The sequence below is a fragment of the Phodopus roborovskii genome, unplaced genomic scaffold (assembly GCF_943737965.1).
Source record: "Phodopus roborovskii unplaced genomic scaffold, PHOROB, whole genome shotgun sequence".
NCBI classification, from domain to species: domain Eukaryota; kingdom Metazoa; phylum Chordata; class Mammalia; order Rodentia; family Cricetidae; genus Phodopus; species Phodopus roborovskii.
Window position 1 is genome coordinate 15159970 of NW_026126407.1, and position 23693 is coordinate 15183662.

Here is a 23693-nt window from a genome sequence, read left to right on the forward strand (position 1 = left end):
CCATGAGTCATGTGCTAGAAAGAAACAGACTCTCCCACTCATAGCAGCTATCAAATACCAATAGCTCCTCATCTAGGAGTAGGACTTTGTGCCTAGCACTTTTTCTCCATGCTGAGATTTTTGTGTGGTCTGAGCTTGCACTGGTCTTGTGCATGTGGTCACAAATATTTTTAATTAATACATGTAACTAACTTCCCTGTGTATGTAGAAAACACTGTTTTCTTACAGCCATGCACTAGCTTAGCACTTACAATCTTTCTACTCCCTCTTCTACCATGGTTCCTTAGTCTTTCAGGAAAAGAGTAGATTTCCTGTTTGGGTCCACAGCCTCTTCTTGTACACTGAGCAGCAGAGTCTATTTGTCAATCACTTTCTCCTGCAAGAAACTTCTCTAGTAAGGATTGAGAGATGCACTAGTCTGTGGACACAGCAGTAAGTCAAAGGAGTTGTCTGAATACTATGTCCACTTAGCAAAATATTAGTAGGTTCCCCACTAAGACCTATAACCCATCTAGCCGCAGGTTCTTGGCCCCACTATGATGGCCTTTTTATATATTAATTTTTATGAGAACACTAATCATTTCTAGGAGTTTTTAGGGAGTTTTAATATCATCTACAAATGAAGATACTTTGACTTCTTTTCCTAATCATAGCCCTTTCATTTACTTCTGTAAATTAAATTTACAGAACTCTAAGTTTCTGTTATTTCTGTAAAGAAGATTTCAGGAACTATATGGAACAAGAATGGAAAGAATGAACACAACATCTCTGTCTTAATCCTGACTTAAGAGGAAATGCTTTCAGGTTCACATTTACAATAAGTGTGTAATATACAGATGTTATTATTTAGAAACATGTTCCTTCTGTTGTCAGTTGTTTTATTTTTTCAGAGCTTTGTTGTTGTTGTTGTTGTTATAAAGACATATTGGATTTTGTCAAAAGCTTTTCTGAATCTTCTGGCATGACTGCATGCAAAGTTGGCATTGGGCATAAAGCAAAAGAGGAATCCGTGTGAAGAGGAGCCCTGGATGGGGATAGTGCTTGAATCCAGTATGTTATACTTTGCAGGTTCCAGTTTCAGGTCCTTCAGGCATCCAGATGTCTGATGTACCCCTGAGGGTTCTTTCCAAGGTCAGACCACAGGTGCTGGTCATACATCTGGGTGAGCTTCAGATGTGTGGTTGGCCCTTCCCCAAGGCAGTCCTTCCTAGTGTTGGCCACACCACTTGTTCCCCTACAGACACTGGCTCTAACCAGTTTTCCACCTCACTGACTACTGTGTGCAGCTTTGATTTAAACTTTCTTCCCAGTGGTAGGAGTATCCTTGCCCAGGTGTTAGTGTAGAGTCCCATGTCTCTTGTTCTGAGTTTCTGGAGAGCATGATTTGCAGATGCTCTTGTGCCACCAAACGCCAATTCAACAGGGGTCTTTGTAAGATGGCTTTTCAGGGCTGCTCCCCTATAGTCTAAGAAGAGAGGATTTTCCCAGTGTGTCTCCGCTTTCTGCCATTGTAGCACATTTTAATCTACTTCCAATTCCTGTCCAGTTTTCCTGCTCTCTAAAAGTACAGTACAGGCTTCCTGAGGTTCTCTGCCTTGAGTTATAGATTCTGCAGCCTGCTGTATGCACTGTCTCTTACTAGGGGAAGGAAAAGTTCCTAAAGTGAGAAGATCCTCTGGGAGAAACTCTGAGCTATGCCCCCTACTTTGTAAAGTTCATAGTTGATTTGCTACTAAAGCTATATGTATCTGAAGAATGCTGCCCATCTCTCCTGAGCTATGTTCTAACGTCATTCCCTTATGAATATCCCAGTTCACTCCCTGATGATTCTAGCAGAATGTGCCTGTGTGTTGCTGTAGTAGGGGTTTTAGTATCATTCATTTTACAAGGCATAATTATAAAGCAACTTTATTGTCCCTTCAAAACTGTTTCACAGGGGCTGCCTTATCTCCTGCCCCTGGGTAAGATCTAGGTATGAGATATGTGTGGTGGCACATGTATGTAATCATGGAACTCTGGAAAATGTAGTGTTCAAGATGAGAGTACAAGATTGAGTTGCAGAGCAAGATAACTATCTCAAACAAGCAAACATGTACAAAAGATCTGAGTCAGTGTCTCCAAAGTTCCTGGTCATTATTTAGTAATAAATATCTGTATGCTCACTTCTACTCTCTCTCTCTCTCTCTCTCTTTATATATATATATATATATATATATATATATATCACACACACAATGCACTGAGAATTTAAAGAAACAAACCTTATTTATTTATGTATTTATTTATTTATGGTGGGGACTTCTGGTCCCAAAGCTAGCTCTGTCCCACAGTGAGGATGGACAGGCAGGGTTCTTCACCTCCTCTTTCCTATCTTCAGAAGTATCTTCTCATCCCTCAGAGCTGAAAGAAGACAGTGCAAAGAGAAAGGGAGAGGGGAATGTCACTTGGCTGGACCTGTGTATACATGGCTACTATAACTATAAAAGATCTCAAAATCTAACTCCTTCCTTTGGGAGATGTGGGAGCTCCTTGTACTCCTCCTCATCACTAGCATCTCCCATCTACATTTCTTTAAAAATATGTGTTCATCTCCTTCATCTACTGTTGTGCTACAAAGTGATCCCATTGTCAGCAAACAACCCCACATGCACACCAGATTTCAGAAACCCTTCCTTTGACATACTGGAGCTCAGGATACTGGAGCTAGAAACTGCTCTACACTCTGCTCTCAGATCCACAAGCCCCTTGGGTTTCCCAGGCACCAAACTTCTCAGCTCAGAGCAATCCAAGTGAAGCCTGTTCCCTTCTCTTTTTCTCCTCAAGACAAATCCTCAATTTCCTGTGCAAGGCAGGGTGTTTGCTGCACACCAGGGTTCTCACTGCAGTCCCTCTTTGATCCACAATACCACTAAGAAGTTGAGAGGTCAGAGCTGCAAGCTGGTCCTGCCTGAGTGGTTTGGACTCTCATTTTGAAGTGGAAGGACAGGGACAGCCAGCATCATTTATTTTGGTGCCTCATCCAATATGGAGCTAGAGATAATTCCATTTTATCATTCTGTCACAAGTGAGTATTGAACAAATGATGGATGGCTCATTAGGACTTGGCTTCCTTGTTACTCATGGAAGTAATGTCTACCATTAGAGCACACACTCATGCTGTTGTAGAGACTACAGACAGATCAGAAGCAGCTGCAAACAAAAACAAAACAAAGCAAACAAACATTGAAGAAAGTGGGCAACTCATAGGCCTGAGGGAGGTAAACAACTTTCAAGGTGGCCGTTGACAGTGCTATTTATCTGATAACACTAGAAGCCTAGGAAGACAGCATCTCATGGCAGGATGTGAATGAGGACTGGGTGTATGGTTGTATGATGTATACTGTCAATATAGATAGAGGGATAAAAGTGGGAAGACACGTGTGTATGAGCATGTGTGCATGCATGTGTGTATGTGTACATGCACATGTGGTGCTAGAGATTGACCCATGACCTTGGCACGTGCTCCATCAATTACTTACATCCCCAGCATTTAGCTTTTCTTTGGGCTTTAAAGAAATTACAAGATAGGTAAAAACACAAACACCAGGTCATTTTGTCCTTCCCCCCCACCCACCCCCCACAAATATTGTGAAGAAAATTTCAATGCAAATAGAGAATAAAGGAAAACTCTTATCAGAGGAAAGATCAGACAAGGAACCTTCTCTCAAAAGGCTCTATGCTCCCATTCTTTAAAGGACCCAAGAGTTGCTATGACTAGCAAACACCTACATAGCACCATTGTCCTTTGTGCTCCAAATATATACAACAAACCTTGAGCCCCTTGAAACCAGTAGGCTTCCATGGCTGGGCAATTGCACCATAAGACTAAAATACTCATGGATTCTCTCTCTTCCTCCCTCCTTTCCTTCCTCCTTCCCTCCCTCTCTCAATCCTTCCCTTCAAATCTCTCTCTCTCTCTCTCTCTCTCTTTCCAGATTTAAGAAGATGATCCCAGTCCCAGAGCAGAGCATGATTCAGATGCTATGCTACCTCCTTGAGTGCCTCCTGACCAAGGAGGACATCCCTGCAGACTGCCCCAAGGAAATTTACGAACTCTATTTTGTGTTTGCTGCCATCTGGGCTTTTGGCGGTGCTATGGTCCAAGATCAGGTAAGGTGACAAGCTGAGATCAACACCATGTTGAAGCATACAGTCACAAAAACTGATACTCCTATAGACTCAGCAAGTAGGCTATTAAACATTGCATCAGGGTAGTCTCCCCACACGCTACCCCATTAGAGGCATGCCCCCCTCTCTGGCAGGGGCCTCAGTGCCTGAGACAGAGGAGGGTGTGGAGTGTTTGGAGCTGTTGCTTTCTTAGCTAGAAAGTGCATCTTTGCTTCCATAAAATGCTGTGCAGTGTAGGAGCTTAGACAACTGCTGGAGTATGTAGATGATACTCTGCCAGATGATGTGTCTTTGATAGAGAGGCGTGAGCAGATGCTGTACTGTAGAAACCTAACTGAGAGGAGTGTTTTCAGCCTTCTAGAGATCTTCAGAAGCATATGCTATTTACTCTGTAGCAAGGCCGAGTTCACCAGGGTGTCTCCATATCCTTTGAACACCAAGAAGACCAGGTCAAATGTTAACTGTGAGTGAAAAACCAAGTAGTGGTTATCACCAGGTGTTATCCTCTGTAGCCTCATGCTGTTCAGGAATAGAGACATTGACTCAGAATATCTTGTCATTGGAGTCCCTAACCCTTCCTATATTCACTGCCCCTTTCTTTAGTATATTTTACTAGATATAACATATTCAATATTATACAAACCAGTGTTTTATAACAGGGTCTTTCTGTCATACAATGTTAGAAAGACACCAAGAAATGGACTAAGTGAGCAAATGTTTAAATCCACATTTAAGTGTTTTTAACTTTAGGCACAACCTATATAGATTTGTTTGTTTAGACGTATCTGCCTGGTATGAATGAAACATTTGACCAAGACTTACTACTTTCTGCTTCCCACAGTCTCTAGCTATTGCTTTTCTACCCTCTGCTTCTGTGAGCTTGACTATTTATCAGTCATTACATATGTAGAATTAGCCCCTCCATGCCTGGCTTATTTCACCTAATACTTCCCTGTTAACACCATGTTTTCATAAAGAGATTATATGTTTGGTATGCTTATCCCAAAATGCAACAATATTAACAGAAACTAGAGGAATGTGAGGAAATTGGGATGGATTGGGTAGGATTATAGCAATGACCTCACAAGAGTATACTTAGCTCCAAACTCACTACATTATATACATTGAGTAGGTTCAGCTTTATGTATCAATAAAACAGTTCCAAAATCAACCACTGAGAAGAGAAAGAAGGAAGAAAAGTAGGAAAGGAAAAGAAAAAACATTGACAGAATTTGAATTGTAACTGTCAATATTACCTGGGAGACTTTGAGTGAGAAATTCAACCTGTGTCTTTCTTACTCTTCCTGTGTGCCCAGAGAGAATTTGAATTGTAACTGTCAATATTACCTGGGAGACTTTGAGTGAGAAATTCAACCTGTGTCTTTCTTACTCTTCCTGTGTGCCCAGAGGATGCTGACAGCTCCTGGGTTGTTGATGAAGATATTGTTCTAATCACCCAATGTGGATATGTGGAAGGTACAAAGGATAATGCTGGTATGCATATGTGTTTGTTAGCAATATTCTCCTTACTGAGATACTTAGCTATATGGAAATAACTGGTGCTATCTCGCAACAGGAGGCCAGACAAACTGTGATTGCTATGGAGTTATGATTTATTCCTTCTGGTCTGGGTTGGTTGTGGGGCGGCTCTCACTCTCTCTGTCTCTTTCACTCTCTCTTCCTCTCTCTCCTTTTTCTCCCATTTTCTCCTTCCCTCCCTCCTTCCCTCCTCCCCTCCCTCCTTCCCTCCCTCCCTCCCTCTCTCTCTCTCTCTCTCTCTCTCTCTCTCTCTCTCTGTATGTATGTGTGTGTGTGCACATGCATGTGGAAGTCAGAAGTGGGCTCAACTTTTACATGGGTGTGGGAGTTTGAGCTAGGGTCTTCAAGCTTGTGTGGCAAGCACTTGACCAACTAACCCATTTTATAAACCATCTGAAGCTTGTTTTAAGAAAACTGAAGTTTCAGCCTTGCGGGACAGCCATATTAGAAGAATCTGAAAAGGCAAGGAATGAGACCCGAGGAATAAACACTTTGCTCCTTCAGAGGGTGCACAAGCCCTTATTGCACGTTGCTCAGAAAACACAGGGCAGCTCTCACAGGCTCCCTATTCCCTGATCCCAACACAGACTTGGAGGCCGGGTGGGAAGGGAAGATGTGCAGGCTCAGGTGTCTGACATCTGGAAAGTTCTGCACCTGCTCTGCAGTAGGCAGGAGCTGTTCTTTGTATTAGGGGTCAGTCTGCTCTTGCAGTGCTCTACAGTTCCCCTCAGAGGTCAAGTGTGCAGGGTGGATGGCATTTGGCTGGAAAGCACAAAAATCCCAAATGCAGAAGCTTATGCTTACCATCAAATGCAGTTTCTGGCCTTCTAGCTTCTAGCAACTCCTGGGCTCCTCACCCACATTAGCAGTGGGGTGTCAGGATGACAACACCTGATCAATTTTCCAATCTACATAGCGATATTTGAATCTATTCTACACTTTCTAAAAGCCTGGAAGGAAGCACCATTCCTAAGTGTCTTAAGCTCTGGGAACCAGGGGAAGCCATGTTGGTTTATGGGGAGAGACACAGGAGAAAGCTTTTAGCAGCAGGGAGTGCCTGGAATCCCACTCAACCTACATTAAAGCAAAACACCAAAGAGAGTGCTGTAATTACAGAGTAGAAGTTTGGCCAGATATTTGCATCAGCACCGCCAATGGTGCCTCACTTAAGAACCTGTCAATAAGGCCACACACTAAACAAAAATGGAACCTACACCTGTGTGGAAGGTCCCATTAAAAAAAAAGTCATAGTGAATACTTTTCAACAATCACAGAAAGTGATCTCCCACAGAGCACAGAGACATGGTAGAGAGAGCACAAGACTGGGCGAGGGCTTACACGTACAAATTAGGGATCATTCTAACCAGCCAGAATAAATCATTGTGAAGACTGAATGTGGTGAAGTCAGACCCCAAACTCTATAATAGGATGCCAGTAACATTTTAACGTTGTCTAGGTTAAAGGGCATGGCTGTAACAAAATGTAAAGCCATGGAGGACAGGATTTCATTAAAAATGCATTGCTGCAAAAAGCCCCACAGAGCTGAATACAAAAAGGACCAACCAATGGCTCGGTCAGCACAGGTCACCTTGTCTCCAATCAGAGTGGAAGCTGAGATCAAGTGACAGATTATGGGATGGCAGGGGGACAAATTATTATGACCCAGTCTGCCCAAGAACAAACCAGTTAGATCAAGGATGAACTGAGGTGATATGAGAAAACGGGTAGACATGTTCTTTCCAAAGGTTGCTTCAACTAGGGTCTCCCTAGTTGATTTCTAGGTTCTCCCTAGAAATCAAAAGTGTCCCCAAGGACTTCATTCATGAGTTAAAAATTGGGTTTTCTCTGGGGCTACAATTAGAGAGAAAAAGACAGCATTCCTTTAATCTGACTTGAAATCAGAGTCAAAACTACACAGAAGCCTGCCCATGTTTTTTGGCCTCTTCCCATTTATTTTTCTTGTTCTTGTTTTTGTTTTTCTATTTTGGTTTCACGTTGGCATTCTTCCTGTTTTGAGGCAGGCTCCACTTTATAGTCCAGGCTGGCCCTAAACTTTTGGTCCTCCTGCTCCAGCTTCTGAATTACTGGGATTACATGTGTGTGCCACTAGGTCAACCTCTACCCTTATTTTGAAACAAAATAATCCTATCCTATCACCTTGGGAGACAGTAAAATGAGAAGTGTCCTGTCTACTTCAGGATGCAGATTCATTCATCCACACCATCCCAGTCACTTGTCTATTCTTGGAATGCTGTCTCTGCCCTGCCCTCTTTGGATGTCTCCTACAATGACCAGTCTATGTTCCCTATGATATTGAACAATGAAGTACATTGGGCATTCAACCCTACCTGTAAGGGGTTTGTGCTTTCTATTAAGGCATATAAATTATATGTACAACCTGTTATCTCTGTCAGAAACAAACAAGGCCAAAAGGCTTTGTCTCCTCTGCTGTTTCCAGATGCTATACTAGGTCTTAAAGGACACTTAGAAGACTTTTCTAGAACCTGCATCCTTAGGTGACAAAAGTGAGACCCAGGAGGGTGTGACTAGTCTCTGTGCCTCTTCTTGCTCAACTTCACTGTGTCCCTTGCTGTCAGCCTTCATTTATGTCATGAAATTTCTCAGTCTCAGATGGCTAGGAGGGTGGCAGCTGGTTTCTCTCTTCCTGAGGTCTTGCCCCACACTTGTTCTTCTGGTGGTCAAGGACCATTCTTTCTTCTGTATCCTCACATCCTTCCTCCCTCAGCCCTCTTTACTTTTGGGCAACTGTGATATGGCAGTGGCAATGTTATAGCCACATTGTCAAGCCAGGATGCTGTATGTGGTTATCTTACTCCATATTCTTTGTACCACATGCTAGGACATTTATAAAGAATAGAAATTTGTTTAGCTCTTGGTTCTAAAAGCTAGACTTCTGGGAGTCTGACACTACACCTGCTTTCCAAATGCATCACAACAGGAAATAGAGCATTCATAGGTGACAGAGAAAAATGTTCTAACTTGAATCTGTCTTCTTTGGAATCCACCATGGAGGCCCTGCCATGTGAACTCATCTCATGCTATGTCCCCTTTCTATGAAGGTAGCACCTCCAGGTACCTTTACATATGACTTTGAACATTAACTTTCCAGCATATAAATGCTAGGACACATCTAAACCCTAGAAACTGCCAGAGGGCAACTGTCCCAGGGCATCCCCTACCTTCTGGTCCTTGATGGAGCCTATGCTCCAGGAGCCCTGTCGTTCCTGGGAGCTGCTTCATCATAGTGACATACATAGGCGGGAGTTCTTTGTGCCCCTGTCCCAACCTCTGTCAGTGCTAGGTTTACCTTCTTGGGCTCCTTGCGCTCTGAAGGATCTGTGGCCTCACCAACCTTGTCTTTGCAGCTTGTAGACTACCGGGCAGAGTTCAGCAAATGGTGGCTGACTGAGTTCAAAACAGTCAAGTTTCCTTCCCAAGGAACTGTCTTTGACTACTACATAGACCCAGAGACCAAGAAATTTGAGCCCTGGGCCAAGCTCATCCCCCAGTTTGAATTCGACCCTGAGATGCCTTTGCAGGTAAATGAGACTGAATAACCAGGAACATGGGTACCCACGAGGGTGCTCAGAAGTGACCCCTGTAGGTATCGAGTATTTGACTTTGTGTAAACCAGTTGGTCCCCAGATGCATTCTTTTTCAAATACCAGATGCAATGAAGCTGCAGGATCCCCTACAGGAAAGGAAGCAAATAGAGAGCCCAATCAGCATCATTAGAGACAGAGGACAGGAGGTGGCAAGGCCAGGAGATCCTGAAGTCCCTTTGGAGATGCCTCAGAGAGACAGACAACAGTAGTGGGTCTCTACTGAACTTCAGGGTGCATTGACAGTGAGTTTATAAGATGGGCAAAGAGAAGCAGCTAAGATGGATACTCAGACCTGTCCTGACTAAGCAAGCTTCCCTATGACAAGAACTCCTCTTCTGGAATGTCCCAGAACATGATGCCTATCACATTTCTGCTCCAGGCCTGTCTGGTACACACCAGTGAGACCATCCGTGTGTGCTACTTCGTGGAGCGGCTTATGGAGCGGCGGCGGCCTGTTATGTTGGTTGGCTCTGCTGGCTCAGGCAAGTCCGTGCTGGTGGGAGCAAAATTGGCCAGCCTCGACTCTGAGAAATACCTGGTGAAAAATGTGCCCTTCAACTACTATACTACATCAGCAATGCTGCAGGGTAAGCAGCCGCAGGGGGGCTGGGGTGTGCATGGCTAAAAGGATTTCTGGGCTGGGCACTCGTCACCCTTAACACTGCTTCCTCCCTTGCCCCACACACCTCTGTCCCATATCCCCAGCATGCCTTAACACTCCCTCCTTCTATGCTTCTTCCTGTACCCTGTGGCCTATTAAATCCCATCAGAGTAGTGTCAGAGATTTACAGACGGCCCAGCACCACATGGAGGTCTTGCCTTGTAAGCTCGGGTGCGGGAAACATCTACAAATATCTACAGATATCATTTCATCCATCCTCTGGGCTGGGCACTCGTCACCCTTAACACTGCTTCCTCCCTTGCCCCACACACCTCTGTCCCATATCCCCAGCATGCCTTAACACTCCCTCCTTCTATGCTTCTTCCTGTACCCTGTGGCCTATTAAATCCCATCAGAGTAGTGTCAGAGATTTACAGACGGCCCAGCACCACATGGAGGTCTTGCCTTGTAAGCTCGGGTGCGGGAAACATCTACAAATATCTACAGATATCATTTCATCCATCCTCAAATCTGGTAGGTGGGATCAGAGACTCAGGTTAGGAGGATAGCTGCCTAGGGTTCCACCAAGCAGAACCTCATGATGCATCTGTCTTCTGAATTCTCCTAGGGTCAGTAGTGAGCTATCCATGGATGTTCATTCAGTGGCTACCAGTGGAGGTGGACTCAGTGCAGACCTTCCCCCTGTGCTAGTCACTTCTCATTGGTCCTCTCTTACAAGAGGGTCTCAATTTATGAAGAAGCACCCAACATAGTAAAGAAAAACATTTCTAAGTTGAATGGAGGTATACTCTTGTAACCTCCATACCTGGAGGCAAAGACAGGAAGGGCAGCCTGAGTCCATCACCAGTGTGGACTACATCCTCAGTTCCATAATAGTCGGAGCTACAGACAATCCCTGTCTCAGAAAACAAAGCAAAACAAGCCTTCTTTTGAAAATCCATCCAACATGATCTTTCAGCAAAATGAAGGTAGAAGCGGGTTTGGGGAGCAGCCTCATCCCTGCCCTGACAATTGTAGCTGATAGAGCTGTGGGAAGTGTGTACACACACACACACACACACACACACACACCCATATCTATGAATGCACACTTGCACTCACACAAGCGTATATGGACACCCACATACATTCACACATGTGCACACACACATACTCATGAATGCACACTAGCACTCACATATGCATATATGCACACATACACACACCAATATACACACATACACACATACACACCAATACACTCACGCTGGAAAAGCTACAATTTAGATATTTAGATAGATGATGCTTGTATATTTTTATCTAAGTCATCATCATTTTGCTTGTTAACTTTAAGCATTTTTATGTAGTAAGCCCATGTCTATGATGCAAATACTTCCATCATAGCCTATTATAAGATATTAGCACAATGTCAGACAGCACAGAATCACTGAGAAAGAGATGTCCCCTGCATGCCCACTGCCCCATACATAACCCCTCGGATCTGAACAGAGAAAAGGACCTCCAGGGTATAGCTAATGGAAAAATGCAGTAAATTCATTAGGCTATCATGAGTTTTATGTTTTTATCCCATTGTTATTATAGTTACTTATATGTTCATTCTTTTTAAATAATGGTCTCATTGACTAAACAGCCAAGTGCTGTAGATAGTTCTGTCAACAATTCAAAATGGGGGAAGTTAGACACCAAGTGTCAAAGAGGAAGTGGAGCACTGAAAGACACCAATGAACTCAGGAGACAGCCATTCCAGGCTCACTTCACAAAGAGGCAAATTAGTGCAGCTACTGTGCAAACCCCTTAGTCTGACAACCTACTGTTTCAACCGCTGCTAGGATGTAAGGCACTGTGGATTAAGAAGACTGAAAGCACATGGCTTGGGAATACAAGGCAGACAATATGCTGGCAGAAACAATGAATGTTTACAATGGATGTCCAAGGGCAGGAGATGGGATGCAGCCTAGTTACTCAATGTGGTGGAGTAATTTTCAGAATTACAGACAGAAAAGTTTCACAAGGGTAAAGTTGGAATTATTTCCATAGCATTATCAGGGACAGAAAGGAGGATACAAGGCAGTGTGTGGAGCACTCTCTACATGAGGGTTTAAAAGGTGTGCACACGCGCAGAGAAGAGTAAAACTCTTTAAAATGTACTACAGGCTGCTTTACATTTGCAAAAGCTTGTAACACAATAGCTACATACCATGGCACATACATATTATCTCCAGAAGGACATATATGAAACTGGTAATAGTAGTTGTCTCTGGCATGATGAAACTAACACTGAGAGTATGGTGGGTAATTAAATGATTCTTAAATTAAGTATTTCAAGAGTGCAGAGAAATCCATATTGTGACTTAACAGATGCCCATGTACCACCCAGATTCAGCAGATGCTAACACACCTGCCATAAACCATCCTCCTTCCAACTTCTTATTAATGTGAGTACCACACCCAGTATGCATCATTATAGAAACTCTTGATACCTACCTGTAGTCATAAAACATATAGTGCTCTTGCATTAAATTCATATCACACTGTTCTCTTTGGCAACTTACTTTTTTATCAGTGTTTTGATACATGCAGATCTATTTCATTTACCTTCACTACTACATAGCATTCCATTGTGAAAATACATCGAGGCTCTTACATTCATCATCTTACCAAAAGGCAGCTTAACTTCCTTTTAAAATTTCTGTTAGTTCTTTGAGAATCATATACAGTATGTTCTTTCCATATTCACACATTACACAACTAGATCTATCCCCTTTCCTACCTACCCAACTTTGTGGTTTTTCTTATTTTTAACCCCTGTCTGACTTGTGCTTCCCATATATTGGATATGTATCCTTCTATTAGGACATGGTCAACTTACCAGGGAACACAATCTTAAGAAAAATTGATTCTGTCTCTCCCAGAAACTATCCATTGCCAAAAGTTCCTTTTCTGTGGGTGGGGGTGAGGCTTTGTGCCTACCACCCCTTATCAATCTTGCAATTTAGTCTGTGCATGCTCTCACAACTTTGATGTCCTGCTGTGTCAGAAGACACTGTTTATCTTTGTAGTTATCCACTGTCTTAGGCTCTTGCCACTCCCTTCTCCATGATTCCTGAGTCTAAGGAAAAGAGGGTATGAGGCAGATGTCCCACTTAAGGCTAAGCATTCCTCATTCTCTTACTATCCACATCTTTACCAGTTGATGGTCTCAGTGTTCATTGCCATCTATTGGAAATACAAACTTCTCTGACAAGGATTAAGATAGACATTAACCTGTGAACATAACAGTAAGTCATTAGCAATAAGTTAAATGCTATTTCCATTTAGAAGAACAATAGTAATAAATCCTCCTCAGGGCCTCTGAACTATCTAGCCATAGGTTCATGGCCTGAAAATACAGTGCCAGGGATATGTTTCATCTTGTGGAGCAGAATTAATTCCAATCAAATAGTGATTGGTTACTCCCATAGTATTCATAGCACTAGTACAAAAATGGGCATGTCTTACCAGGCCAGTTATTACTGTAGTTCCTAGGGTTCACAGGGAGTAAGGAGTGATGATTGCTTTTCTTCTACAGTAGTGTATATGGCACCTTCACAAACTTTGAAAACTAGAGCAAGTAGGGATAATGCTTCCTTCTCAATACCAGCTTGATTGATATGGTATTGATATGCTCTATAACTCAAGTGTGTGGTATTATCAGCAATAGGGTCTTACCATCAAATCTCAAAGGACAATTAAGATCATTAGCAATAGCCTATAATGTTTTAGGGTCTGTGGGTTTCACTGGCCAACAACTCCAAAAGAGGTAGCCCATTCCAGACACTGGGCTTTTTATTTGTTAGCCTGTGGTGTCAACTAGGGGCATTGTGGCACAATTAGGGTAGCTCCTAATTCTAACTACTTATATCTATTATATATAAGCATATATCTACATACTAAGAAGCTTCTACTGTAATAGGTTTCCATGTGATATTTGAAAAGGTCTGTAGCATTATTTATCACTCCCCATATTCCTTTATCTGCCCTGCCCTCCCATCTCCCAGCCCAGATTAATCCTCCCTGTTACATTGTTATCCTTTTACTCTATACCACTGACCCCCATCTCTTACTAATTTTCTGACATATATGAGTATTTCTAATGAAATATTGACTAATACTCCATTGTATAAATGCATCATGTTTTTGCTGCCCATTCCTCAGTTGATGGACATCTAGGCTCTTCCCTTATACAGTGGCAATGGACACAGGTAAGCAAGTACCTCTGTAGTAGGAGGCAGCTCTCTTGAGTATATGCCCCAAATTGGTGTACCTGGATCATGTAGACCTGTTTCTAGATTTTAGAGGAACCTGCACTCTGATTTCCATAGTGTCATGACAGATTCTACTCCCAAGCAGCAATGAATAAATGTTCCTCCTTCCCTTCATCCATGACAGCATTGTAACCATTTGTGGGTTGTTTTTGTTTATTTGCTTTCTTTGTGTGTGTGTGTGTGTGTGTGTGTGTGTGTGTGTGTGTGAGAGAGAGAGAGAGAGAGAGAGAGAGAGAGAGAGAGAGAGAGAGAGAGAGAGTTGATCTTGGCCATTCTGACTAGGGTAAGATGAAATTTTGAAATAATTTTAATTTGCATTTCCTTGATGGCTAAAGATGTTGAACATTAAAATACTTTTTCTTAGCCATTTGTGTTTCATCTTTTGAGAGCCTATTTAGTTTCATGCTTTTTTTTTTAAGTTGTGCTGTTTGGTTTCTTGATGTTTTGTCTTTTGAGTTTTTTGTATGTTCAAGATAATAACCCTTTGTGTCTGTCAGATGTATCTGATAAAGAACTTTTCTCATTTTACTGGCTCCATTTTATGAAAGGTTTTAATGAGTTAGAACAAATGTAACAAACTACACATATTAAAAGTGTTAACTTTGGTAGGTTTTTAAATATTCATACATCTATGAAACTGTTGCCATTGTTGAAATACTGAACATACCCACCTCCAGGTTTCCTCATGTCCTTTGATAATCCCTCACTGCTACCCCTCCACCCTGCCCTATGCCATCTTCCTTCACAGCCAATGAGGAGTTTGTATCATCTATTGTTTTATATACTAAAATAGCATACTTGTTCTAATTTGTTTGTTTGTTTGCCTCCTCACTCAGCTGCAATTTAAATTAACCCATGTTGTTCAGTGTCAACAGTTCATTCTTGAATAGGAAGATAAAATTTGTAAAAACACTCCAGATGATTCATAGCACACAAGTGCTTAGTAGGGGGAATCTATTATTATAATATTAACAAAAGTGCTTCTCAAAGTTGAGACTGTATGATATACCATTTTTAAGTCACAGCTGCCAGAATCAAAAGAGCATAAACTTTAACAAAGAAGCTGAGCAAAAATTATTCTGAAGAAGAAAAACGCTAGTATTATTGGAAGAAATGTTCTTTCTTTGAAATAAGAAATAGCCCCACCCCACAGAACAATCCCAAGGGATCTGGGGGACATTTTATGGCTCACACATTGTTTTAGCCCAGCAGGTTCTTTTTTTTTTTCCCTTCCCATCAGAAATGCTTGTATAAAGGAGGCACCTGCCTCTCTTCTCTCTCAAAGCATCCAGTTCTGGAATCTCCATTCAGTCCTCTTTGAACTGACTGAAATACAAATGAGAAATGTGCTTTGGGTGCTCCCACAGCTCACATAACTGTATAGACAGCACAAATTTAATGTTAATATAGTCAGCTTTTGCTAAGAGCTCCATCCCCACCCCTTTAGTTCATTTAATCCCCCCAGCCATCCTATGATGCTTCATTGGTAATGCTTTGGATACTTTGGGTTATAAGTAGCAGAAAACCCTAAGGGTGGTGGCATAGAAATTACAAATACACACACACACACACACACACACACACACACACACACACATGTTTGCATGCACACAAACACAAAGAAATTCAAAGGTAAATAGTTACAAGCTGTATATCAGTTGTTTAATAATACCAGTGTTCAAATATTTATTATCTCTTTGACTTATCCTTCAAGATGACAGAATATCTTCTATTTCATTCATTGTCTTTTCATTGCAAATAGGAAAAGGAGGGTGGTACATACATGGTGGTACAGACCCATAATCCTAGCTCTGGGGTGCTGCAGCAGGTGAATTGAAAATTGGAAGGTAGCCTGGGTATATGGGTAAACCAGATATAGATGGGTAGATGTGGATGGATGGATGCATGCATGCATGGATGGATGGATGCATGAATGCACAAGTGGATGAATGTATAGGTAGAACACTCAGGAACCTCCTAGGTTTGTGCTTGTGTCTCACTGTTCACAGTCGTGACCACCCCAGCTGGAAAGCATTAAAAGAGAATGAAGTTGGGAGCCATGATGATCACAGCTCTGACCATGACTTCCTTTTATAAGATGAGCACATAAGGCTTACTATTTTAAATATGTCTTCCTTCAAAGTCACCCTATGGGTTAGTAGCAAAGTTGTCTGATTTTATCCACCTATATGGCACTTCTATTCTGATACTCTCTCTCTTAATTTGCATAGTAGAATACCATCTTTGCTCTGTGAACTGTGGAATGTGCTAGGATCTGTCTCTTGGACAGTGACTATAATAGGACCTTCTTTCATCATGAAAAAAAAAACTCATCTTTTAGCAAGCCACTCTCTGTTCCATTCATAGCAAGGCTGGCAGTGCTTCAGCTCAAGCTGAGGCGTCTGTTCTCCATTCTAACAGATTCTCCACACACCCAGCTCTATGGCTATTCTTCTATTGGCAACAACCTAATTGTTTATCCTTGGATTTTGCTGAGGGTCACTGTGATGAAAGCTCATTTCAGCTTTATGTGGTGATATATTGTTTATGACTTATTAAAGTCACTGAAGATCAGATAAGCAAAGCAGCCAACCCAGGAGATCTTACCTCTACCCAGCTGAAATGGCAATCATGTCTCCATGAATTCTAAGGGGCAAAAGTTCTCAGTTCCTGTCTCCTCCTGCATTTTATTCCTTTCCCCGCCCAGCCATATCACTCCTATCTCCAGTTCCCTAGTGCTGGGATTAAAGGTGTGTGATCCCAGGAGCTAAGATCACATCACCTTGTGTGAACAGTTTCTTTTAGGACTGGATGAATTTTGTGTAATCAGTGTAGCCTTGAACTAACAGAGATCAGTCTACCTCTTAATCCTGAGTCCTGGGATTAAAGGTGTGTACTGTCACTGCCTAGCTCTATGGCTCACTAGTATGGTTGTTTGGCTATTTTGATTTTCACTGGTTTTAATAAATCATAAATAATATATCGCCACAGCTTTATTTGAATATCTTCTCTGTTGAAGACCATTTTATATCCTGGTATCTCTTTTATGAATAACTATGACCTATACATCTCAGATTGTCACCTGGAACAAGTTTTCATTTAAAAGAGGTTTGAGAAATTGTGGTTACTGAGATTATACATAGATTTAGCTCTGCAATTTTTAACAAGAAGTTCATAAAGGCAAATGTGAGATAGATTTTATGGGGTATGATAACTGTGTCATTTTAGATTACTAATACAAATAAGTTGCCTCTCTTTCCAAACTGTTTTGGGGGTCCCTTTCGGTCTGTGTTTTAGTAGATCTTTTTCTGTCTCTCCTCTCTTTGCTCACCTCTCATGCTTATAGAAAATGTTAATATATTTTTTAAATAATAATAATAAAATTTGCAAAGAGCTACAGACTGACCAAAATAGAAAAGGGGGAATAAAGAACTTGATAAATGTCAATGAACTCAGAGTTTCTGCTCAAAGAAGCTGGCTGAACTTCATGGTAATCCTGCATTCTCTCACCATCCAACTGCAATTGAATTATTAGTTCAACAAATACTTGAGAACTTAATTGCACTAATTAGAGAGGAGCTCAGATGTCTGAACGTGTAAGATGAGTCTCTATAACTTGCTCATTAAAACTTAAGGTTATCGAATACCTTCAAAGGTTTTCTCAAATCCCTACCTCAAGGCAGTGTTGTGCTTATACTGCTGTTGGTAGGTAGCTTCTCTTTGCTCAGTGTTTTTCAAAAAGGAAATGACACAAAATAATGCTAGGTCATCTGCAATCCATCATCTAATGAGCAAGGATTCTGCTTGGAATTATAGGTGATTCAAAACAAAATGAAACTACAAGCACTAACTTCAGACAATAGAGAACTCATCCCATTACTTATGAAACATAGCCCAGCCATTAAAATCATGCTTCAAAGGGATCTTTATTATCAGATAGAGAAATTTGCCATAGAGCCAGGCATGATGGCTCACACCTGCAATCCCAGCCTTCCAGAGGCTAGGGCAGGAGGTTCATTCGTTTAAGGCAGGCCTGTGTTTTATATATTTATATATGTTAAATAAAAACCAAAATATATAAGCAATATATTCACAACAACTATGGTTTGTAGGGATTTTTTTTAATCTAAAGAAAAAGGTGTCTTGAATCAAGTACAGGACACAAGAATATTGAAAGAACTGCTAACTGCTTGGTGATAGAATTTTGGCCAATTGTCACTTTCATCACTGCGAATTTTTGTGCATTCTAATCTTTGCAGAATGAATATGTATGATTTTATAGTCATGCAAAGCAAGCTATTTCTTGAAAGAATACATCAAAAAGCCTTACAGATACAATTGAAAAGTCTTAACATATGAAAAACTTAAATAATCTGAAAGGAAAATAGTTCAAACACAAGTACACAAATCATGTGATTGCAGGGGAAGTCATGATTAATTAATTATTGATGCTATCTACAAAAAATACCAAGCAGGCTATAAGCTGACAGTTCCTAAAGGCAGAAAGCAGATTGAAGGCCCTATGCAGACATAGTTGGCAGCAGAGTTTCCTTGAAAGTCTGCATCCAGGCAGACTTGGGGTAAAGCTCTAGCTTTACCTCTTTGTGGTCATTTGATCTTGGGGGTGGAGACTTTATTTATCTAAAGCTCAGCTTTCTTCCCTAAAATTCTTCGGAGAAGTAAAGACTGTTTGTTAGGAGCTCTAAGGGGAACTGGTTACACAGTGCAGATCAACTACTCATCACAGCAGGTCCCTGGCATACTGTATGGATGCATGAATGTACTTTTCTTGAATCTAGATACTGGAGGACCTGAATGGTCAGGTACAAGCTAGAGATGCTGAGGATGAAGGCACAAGGGATTACTCACCCGGTGGGATAGTTAATGTTTATTGTCAAGTTGACAAAATACAGAATCACCGAAGACACAAACCCCTAGACATATCTGTCAGGAGTTTTCTAGATTGAATTAACTTAGGTATGGAAATCCACCCTAAATGTGAAAGGCACTATGCCAAGGGCTTGGGTTTTGGCATGAATAAAAAGGATAAAGCATACTCATCTCTCTGCTTCCTGAAGATATATACAATGGACCAATTGCTTCTTGCCTCTTTTGCCATGATGGACTGTACTCTCAAGCCTAAGTTACTTTTATCATGTATTTTGTTATATTAACCAGAAAAGTCACTTCTCTATCCAGTGAGGAAGTGTCAGGATCAGTACCTAAGGATCAGTTTCAATAAGGAACTCAACCTTCCTTGCTTAACTCCTGTGTCATTAATTCTAATATGGAGAAAATAATTTCTTTTGCTGTCTTTCGGGGCTTGCTATAATATTTTCATTCACCCCTCAACTGAATAAACAATCCCTAAGCATTCTTCTGTGTGCTGAAGAATGTGCTAGAGAAACAAAATAATCCCTGTCCTCAGGAGTTTAAATTCTCATATGGAATGAGTGGGTAAGATAACAAACAAGCTAGATAGTAAACAACAAAACACAATAAGTAGTGTTATAAAGAAAAAAAATTAAACAGAGATAGGGGAAATATGTGGAGAGCTCAAATTTAGAGTACTAGGAAGACCTTACTGGGCAGTGGGCATAGTTGAGTAGATATGAAGAAACAAGTCATACTGGCATTTGGAAGAAGAGATGCCAGCTGTAAGTAGTCAGAGCCAGTTTTCGGAGGCAGTGAATGATACTTATAGGTGGTCAGAACAGAGAGTGAGGAGGCTGTCTAGACTGAAATGAGATATGATGAGGAGCTCAAGCAGGGCACGATCTAGCTCCCTCTGTGCCAGGGCTTCCCTGTCTGCTGCTTTGAGAGCATAATGCAGAGTGGAGCGGTAAGTCAAGGTGAGCAGCTGGAGTAGTCCTGCAATTGCCATGTGAGAGCCAGAGTACAAGATGGCAGCCACAGTTATGCTGAAGTGGTCTTCATATGGAAGATGGCAGTCACAAGACACTGGGGATTGGCATTAATAAAAACACAGATCTCAAAAGAAATGGATAGCATCGCTCTCTGAAGCCACAGGCTGAACTCTGCTCTTCCACACAGATCTCAAGAAGTTCAGAAAAAACAAATCAAAAAATGTGGTGGGCTTCACTCAGACCTGTGTGTAATAGGTCAGAACTCAACCAGAAATGCTCAGTGAGGGCTGCTCTCCTCGTCACTACTGTTTGTCTTACAACATCAATATCAACAGGGTCCTTCAAACCTAAGCCACACCCACACCCACTCCTCCAGTCCCACCAGGACACAGAACTGCCATTCAGTGTCATTCCCTCTTAGACATGAACAGAAGCAGAGGGAGGTCCACAAGGCTGAAGACCATGCCCCTCTCTTTCCTTTCTTTCTCAGGAGAACTTTGCATATTCCATTTGAGACAAACCCGCACTCTCCAAGGCCACTTCTTGCTGACTGGGGTACTTTTCTCCTCCACCATCCTGTAGATGCCTAAAGAGCTTAATCAACCCAAATTACAGGGTCTGCTTAATTCAAGGGTTTGATTTGAATGCTATTGCCTTGGGAGGTGGAGAAACAAGTATTCCTAAGGAGAAGCTTCCTATTAGCAGGACTGTTCTCAAAGTGTGTCCTTGGCAGCCCATTAATTATATTTCATTTTGACAGATCTCGTATATAGTTGTTATATCTTTTGGGGGTGGGGGAGAAGGTGTTGGGTGATTAATTGGTTGATAGTGTATGTTAATTGCATGCTAATTAAATTTAAATTTAATTCATATTTGAAACACTTAATTTAACTTGGGCCCAGGAAATTAGAATATTCAAGCGTCTTGAAGGAACTTGTCTTTCTATCTGTCACCTTCCTTGTCTGTTGACACTTTCTCCTTGTTTACAAACTTGTTTTTCAGGAGAAGAAATGAGATGGTTCTTAGGGCTCCCAGCTGTAATAAGGAAGTGTTGGTTCTTGCAATCCATACATATTTAATTGCTTTACTAGAAAAAAAAAAAGTAAACCCTAACTCTCCACCCTTTCCTTAAGTTTGTTCCGAACAAGCCCCATCAGGCTGGAAGCGGGGTGTCTGCTTCCTTCCCTCTGGCTTGATAATGGAAAAGACAAGTCCAGGAGAGTGTCTGTACTTAGTTCTCAGAAGGTCACTGTTCTTTACCGATAGGGAGCCATCAGACTGAAGGCAGGTAAGGGCACCCATGGATGCCTCTCAGACATTCTCCAAGGTTGTTTTTCCACTTCCACTCATGGAAAACACCAGGAGGTGAAGATTCTGCAAAGAAATATCCAGTGATTCCTCCTACAGCTTTCAGGTCAGAGGGGCCTCCAGCTGATCCCTGAAGCCACAGCTGTTAGTCTCCTCTGTGCTTGGGCACAGTGGAGAGGCCTTCCAGGGTCCAGTTCTATCTAGAGTTCCTTGGGGATAGAAACCTGGCCTGGTGACCATGAATGCATCTTCAGTTTCTAACCTATAAACAACAAAAACTGGGAACCATGAGAATGGCAAGAGCAAAGGCTTTGGGGCTTGACTGTTCTGTTTTGCATCCTTGCTCTCCCTTAGCAATGTAGTTTAGTGCTTCCATGCCTTGACACCCTTAGCTCTGAAATGGAATAGGATTCGTTTTATCATCCTATATTGTAAGAATTAGATGAGGTAGTAAGTACAACCTAACAAAACATAACAGTGGATGCTTAGTGCCTGGTGGGTAGTGAGTACCACAATTGCTGCCTGGTCACTCCAGGTTCCTCTTCTGGTCCTGCAGAATGTCTAATGTAACAGTATGATAGTTGCTCTTTGTGCATTCATGGGAATGCACCTCAGCTCATCCTGGACATGGACTGCCTCAGTATTCACTTCTAAGGTTCAAACTTGCTTCTCTAACTATCCGGATCTCTCCTCAGCTGTCCTGGAGAAACCTCTAGAAAAGAAAGCTGGCAGGAATTACGGACCTCCAGGAAACAGGAAGCTCATATATTTCATCGATGATATGAACATGCCCGAGGTGGATGCCTATGGAACAGTACAGCCCCACACTGTCATCAGGCAACACCTAGACTATGGCCACTGGTAAGTGTCCCTGCAGGAGGGTTTCAAGTCACTCAGCTATCTTGGGGTCACAGTGACAAACTTCATTCAGCTTTAATGGCACAAGAGGAGCCCAAGGTAAACCCTATTCCTTGGGAGATTCTGTGCTTTTTGGAGTGTTCCCTCAGAGGAGGCTTCCAGGTCAAAGGATACTGAGCTCTCACCCAAGTAGGAAGCTCTGGTTCTCTACAAGACTCACTGCCAAGACCTCTGGAGGTTTGGAAGAATGGATGTGTTGGAAGAGTGGTCAGGATGAAAAGGGAATTCGGAATATTATTGGCTATATGCTACACATACATATGGAAACATACCAAACTGCACTAAATGCACTGTTAATATTTTTCAAATATAGAGTGATGATAATACAATTTTAAAAAGAAAATGTTATCTCAAAATTGTATCCTCTGAGACTTCATCTATCCTCAGAGCTGAGGTCCCCCGACTTGACTGTGCTGTGAGTTGCTTCTCAGTCCTTCCTAAAATCTCTCTCAAATGCCGTTTGCACCTTGCCCACAGTCTCCACACCAGGGTCTGAGCTACTAAACACTGTAGAAAACATAAAGCTAAGTTGTTTAGCTTTGCTTCATTGTCACACATCTTAAGTGGGAAGTAGAAACGATGAAAATTCTGCCCTATTGCATTCTTTCTTTGTGTGTACTCTCTCTGAAATTCCTAGTCCAAACCCTCTTCTCTCTCCTCAAATTCCCAGTGTACCAAAGCCAATGACTTTGGTTTTCTGAGAAGACTGTTGGTAAATCCACCTGTGCTTCTGTACAACTTGCTCACTGACTTCCACACTCTGTGTCCCTGCCTCACATGACATCTTTAAACATAACTCCAGCATATTGGTTCCATTGTCTTCTGCTCCTAAAGTCTACATTAGCTGTTCCCATCTCTTTGTTGGCTCCTTTGTATCATTGAAACTTCTGTTTTGCTTTTTAAAACTCATTCTCCAATGGTTATTTGCTCTTTCTTCTGTGTATAACTAAATCCCCGCCCCTCTTCTTGCTTCCTGCTTGGCTTTCAACTCATTCTTTCATGCATTCCTCTTTGATTTCTGCCCCAACCTTCCTAATTTCTGAGTTGTTCCTGCAATCCTCCTCACTGTTGTTTCTGTGGGATCTGATGGACTCTGTTGGGGGGTCTTTCTTATCTTTACAGTGCTAATTGAGGAATATTGTCTTCCATTGCTTTCTGGGCTGCCACATCCCCCTGATTTCCTTCTTGCCAATCAGTCCTCAGCAATGTTCTCCTCCTGGGCTAATTCCATAGATATCAGGTTCCTCTTAATCTTGTCTTGGGCTATTGGTTCTTCTTAGTCTCTCAGTAAATCTACTTCTACTTTTTATATATATATAAACACCTGTTGTAGTTTGAATGA

At 41.8% G+C, this 23693-nt stretch overlaps 1 protein-coding gene across 1 annotated transcript in view; it reads left to right on the top strand.

Annotated features, from left to right (window-relative positions):
- Positions 1–23693, top strand: part of Dnah9 (dynein axonemal heavy chain 9) — a 329177-nt gene that overhangs the window by 144283 nt on the left and 161201 nt on the right. The window contains exons 36-39 of the mRNA XM_051180369.1: positions 3975–4149; positions 9093–9266; positions 9712–9919; positions 22129–22294. Coding sequence (XP_051036326.1) covers positions 3975–4149; positions 9093–9266; positions 9712–9919; positions 22129–22294 — 723 coding nt within the window. The remainder of the gene's footprint in view (positions 1–3974; positions 4150–9092; positions 9267–9711; positions 9920–22128; positions 22295–23693) is intronic.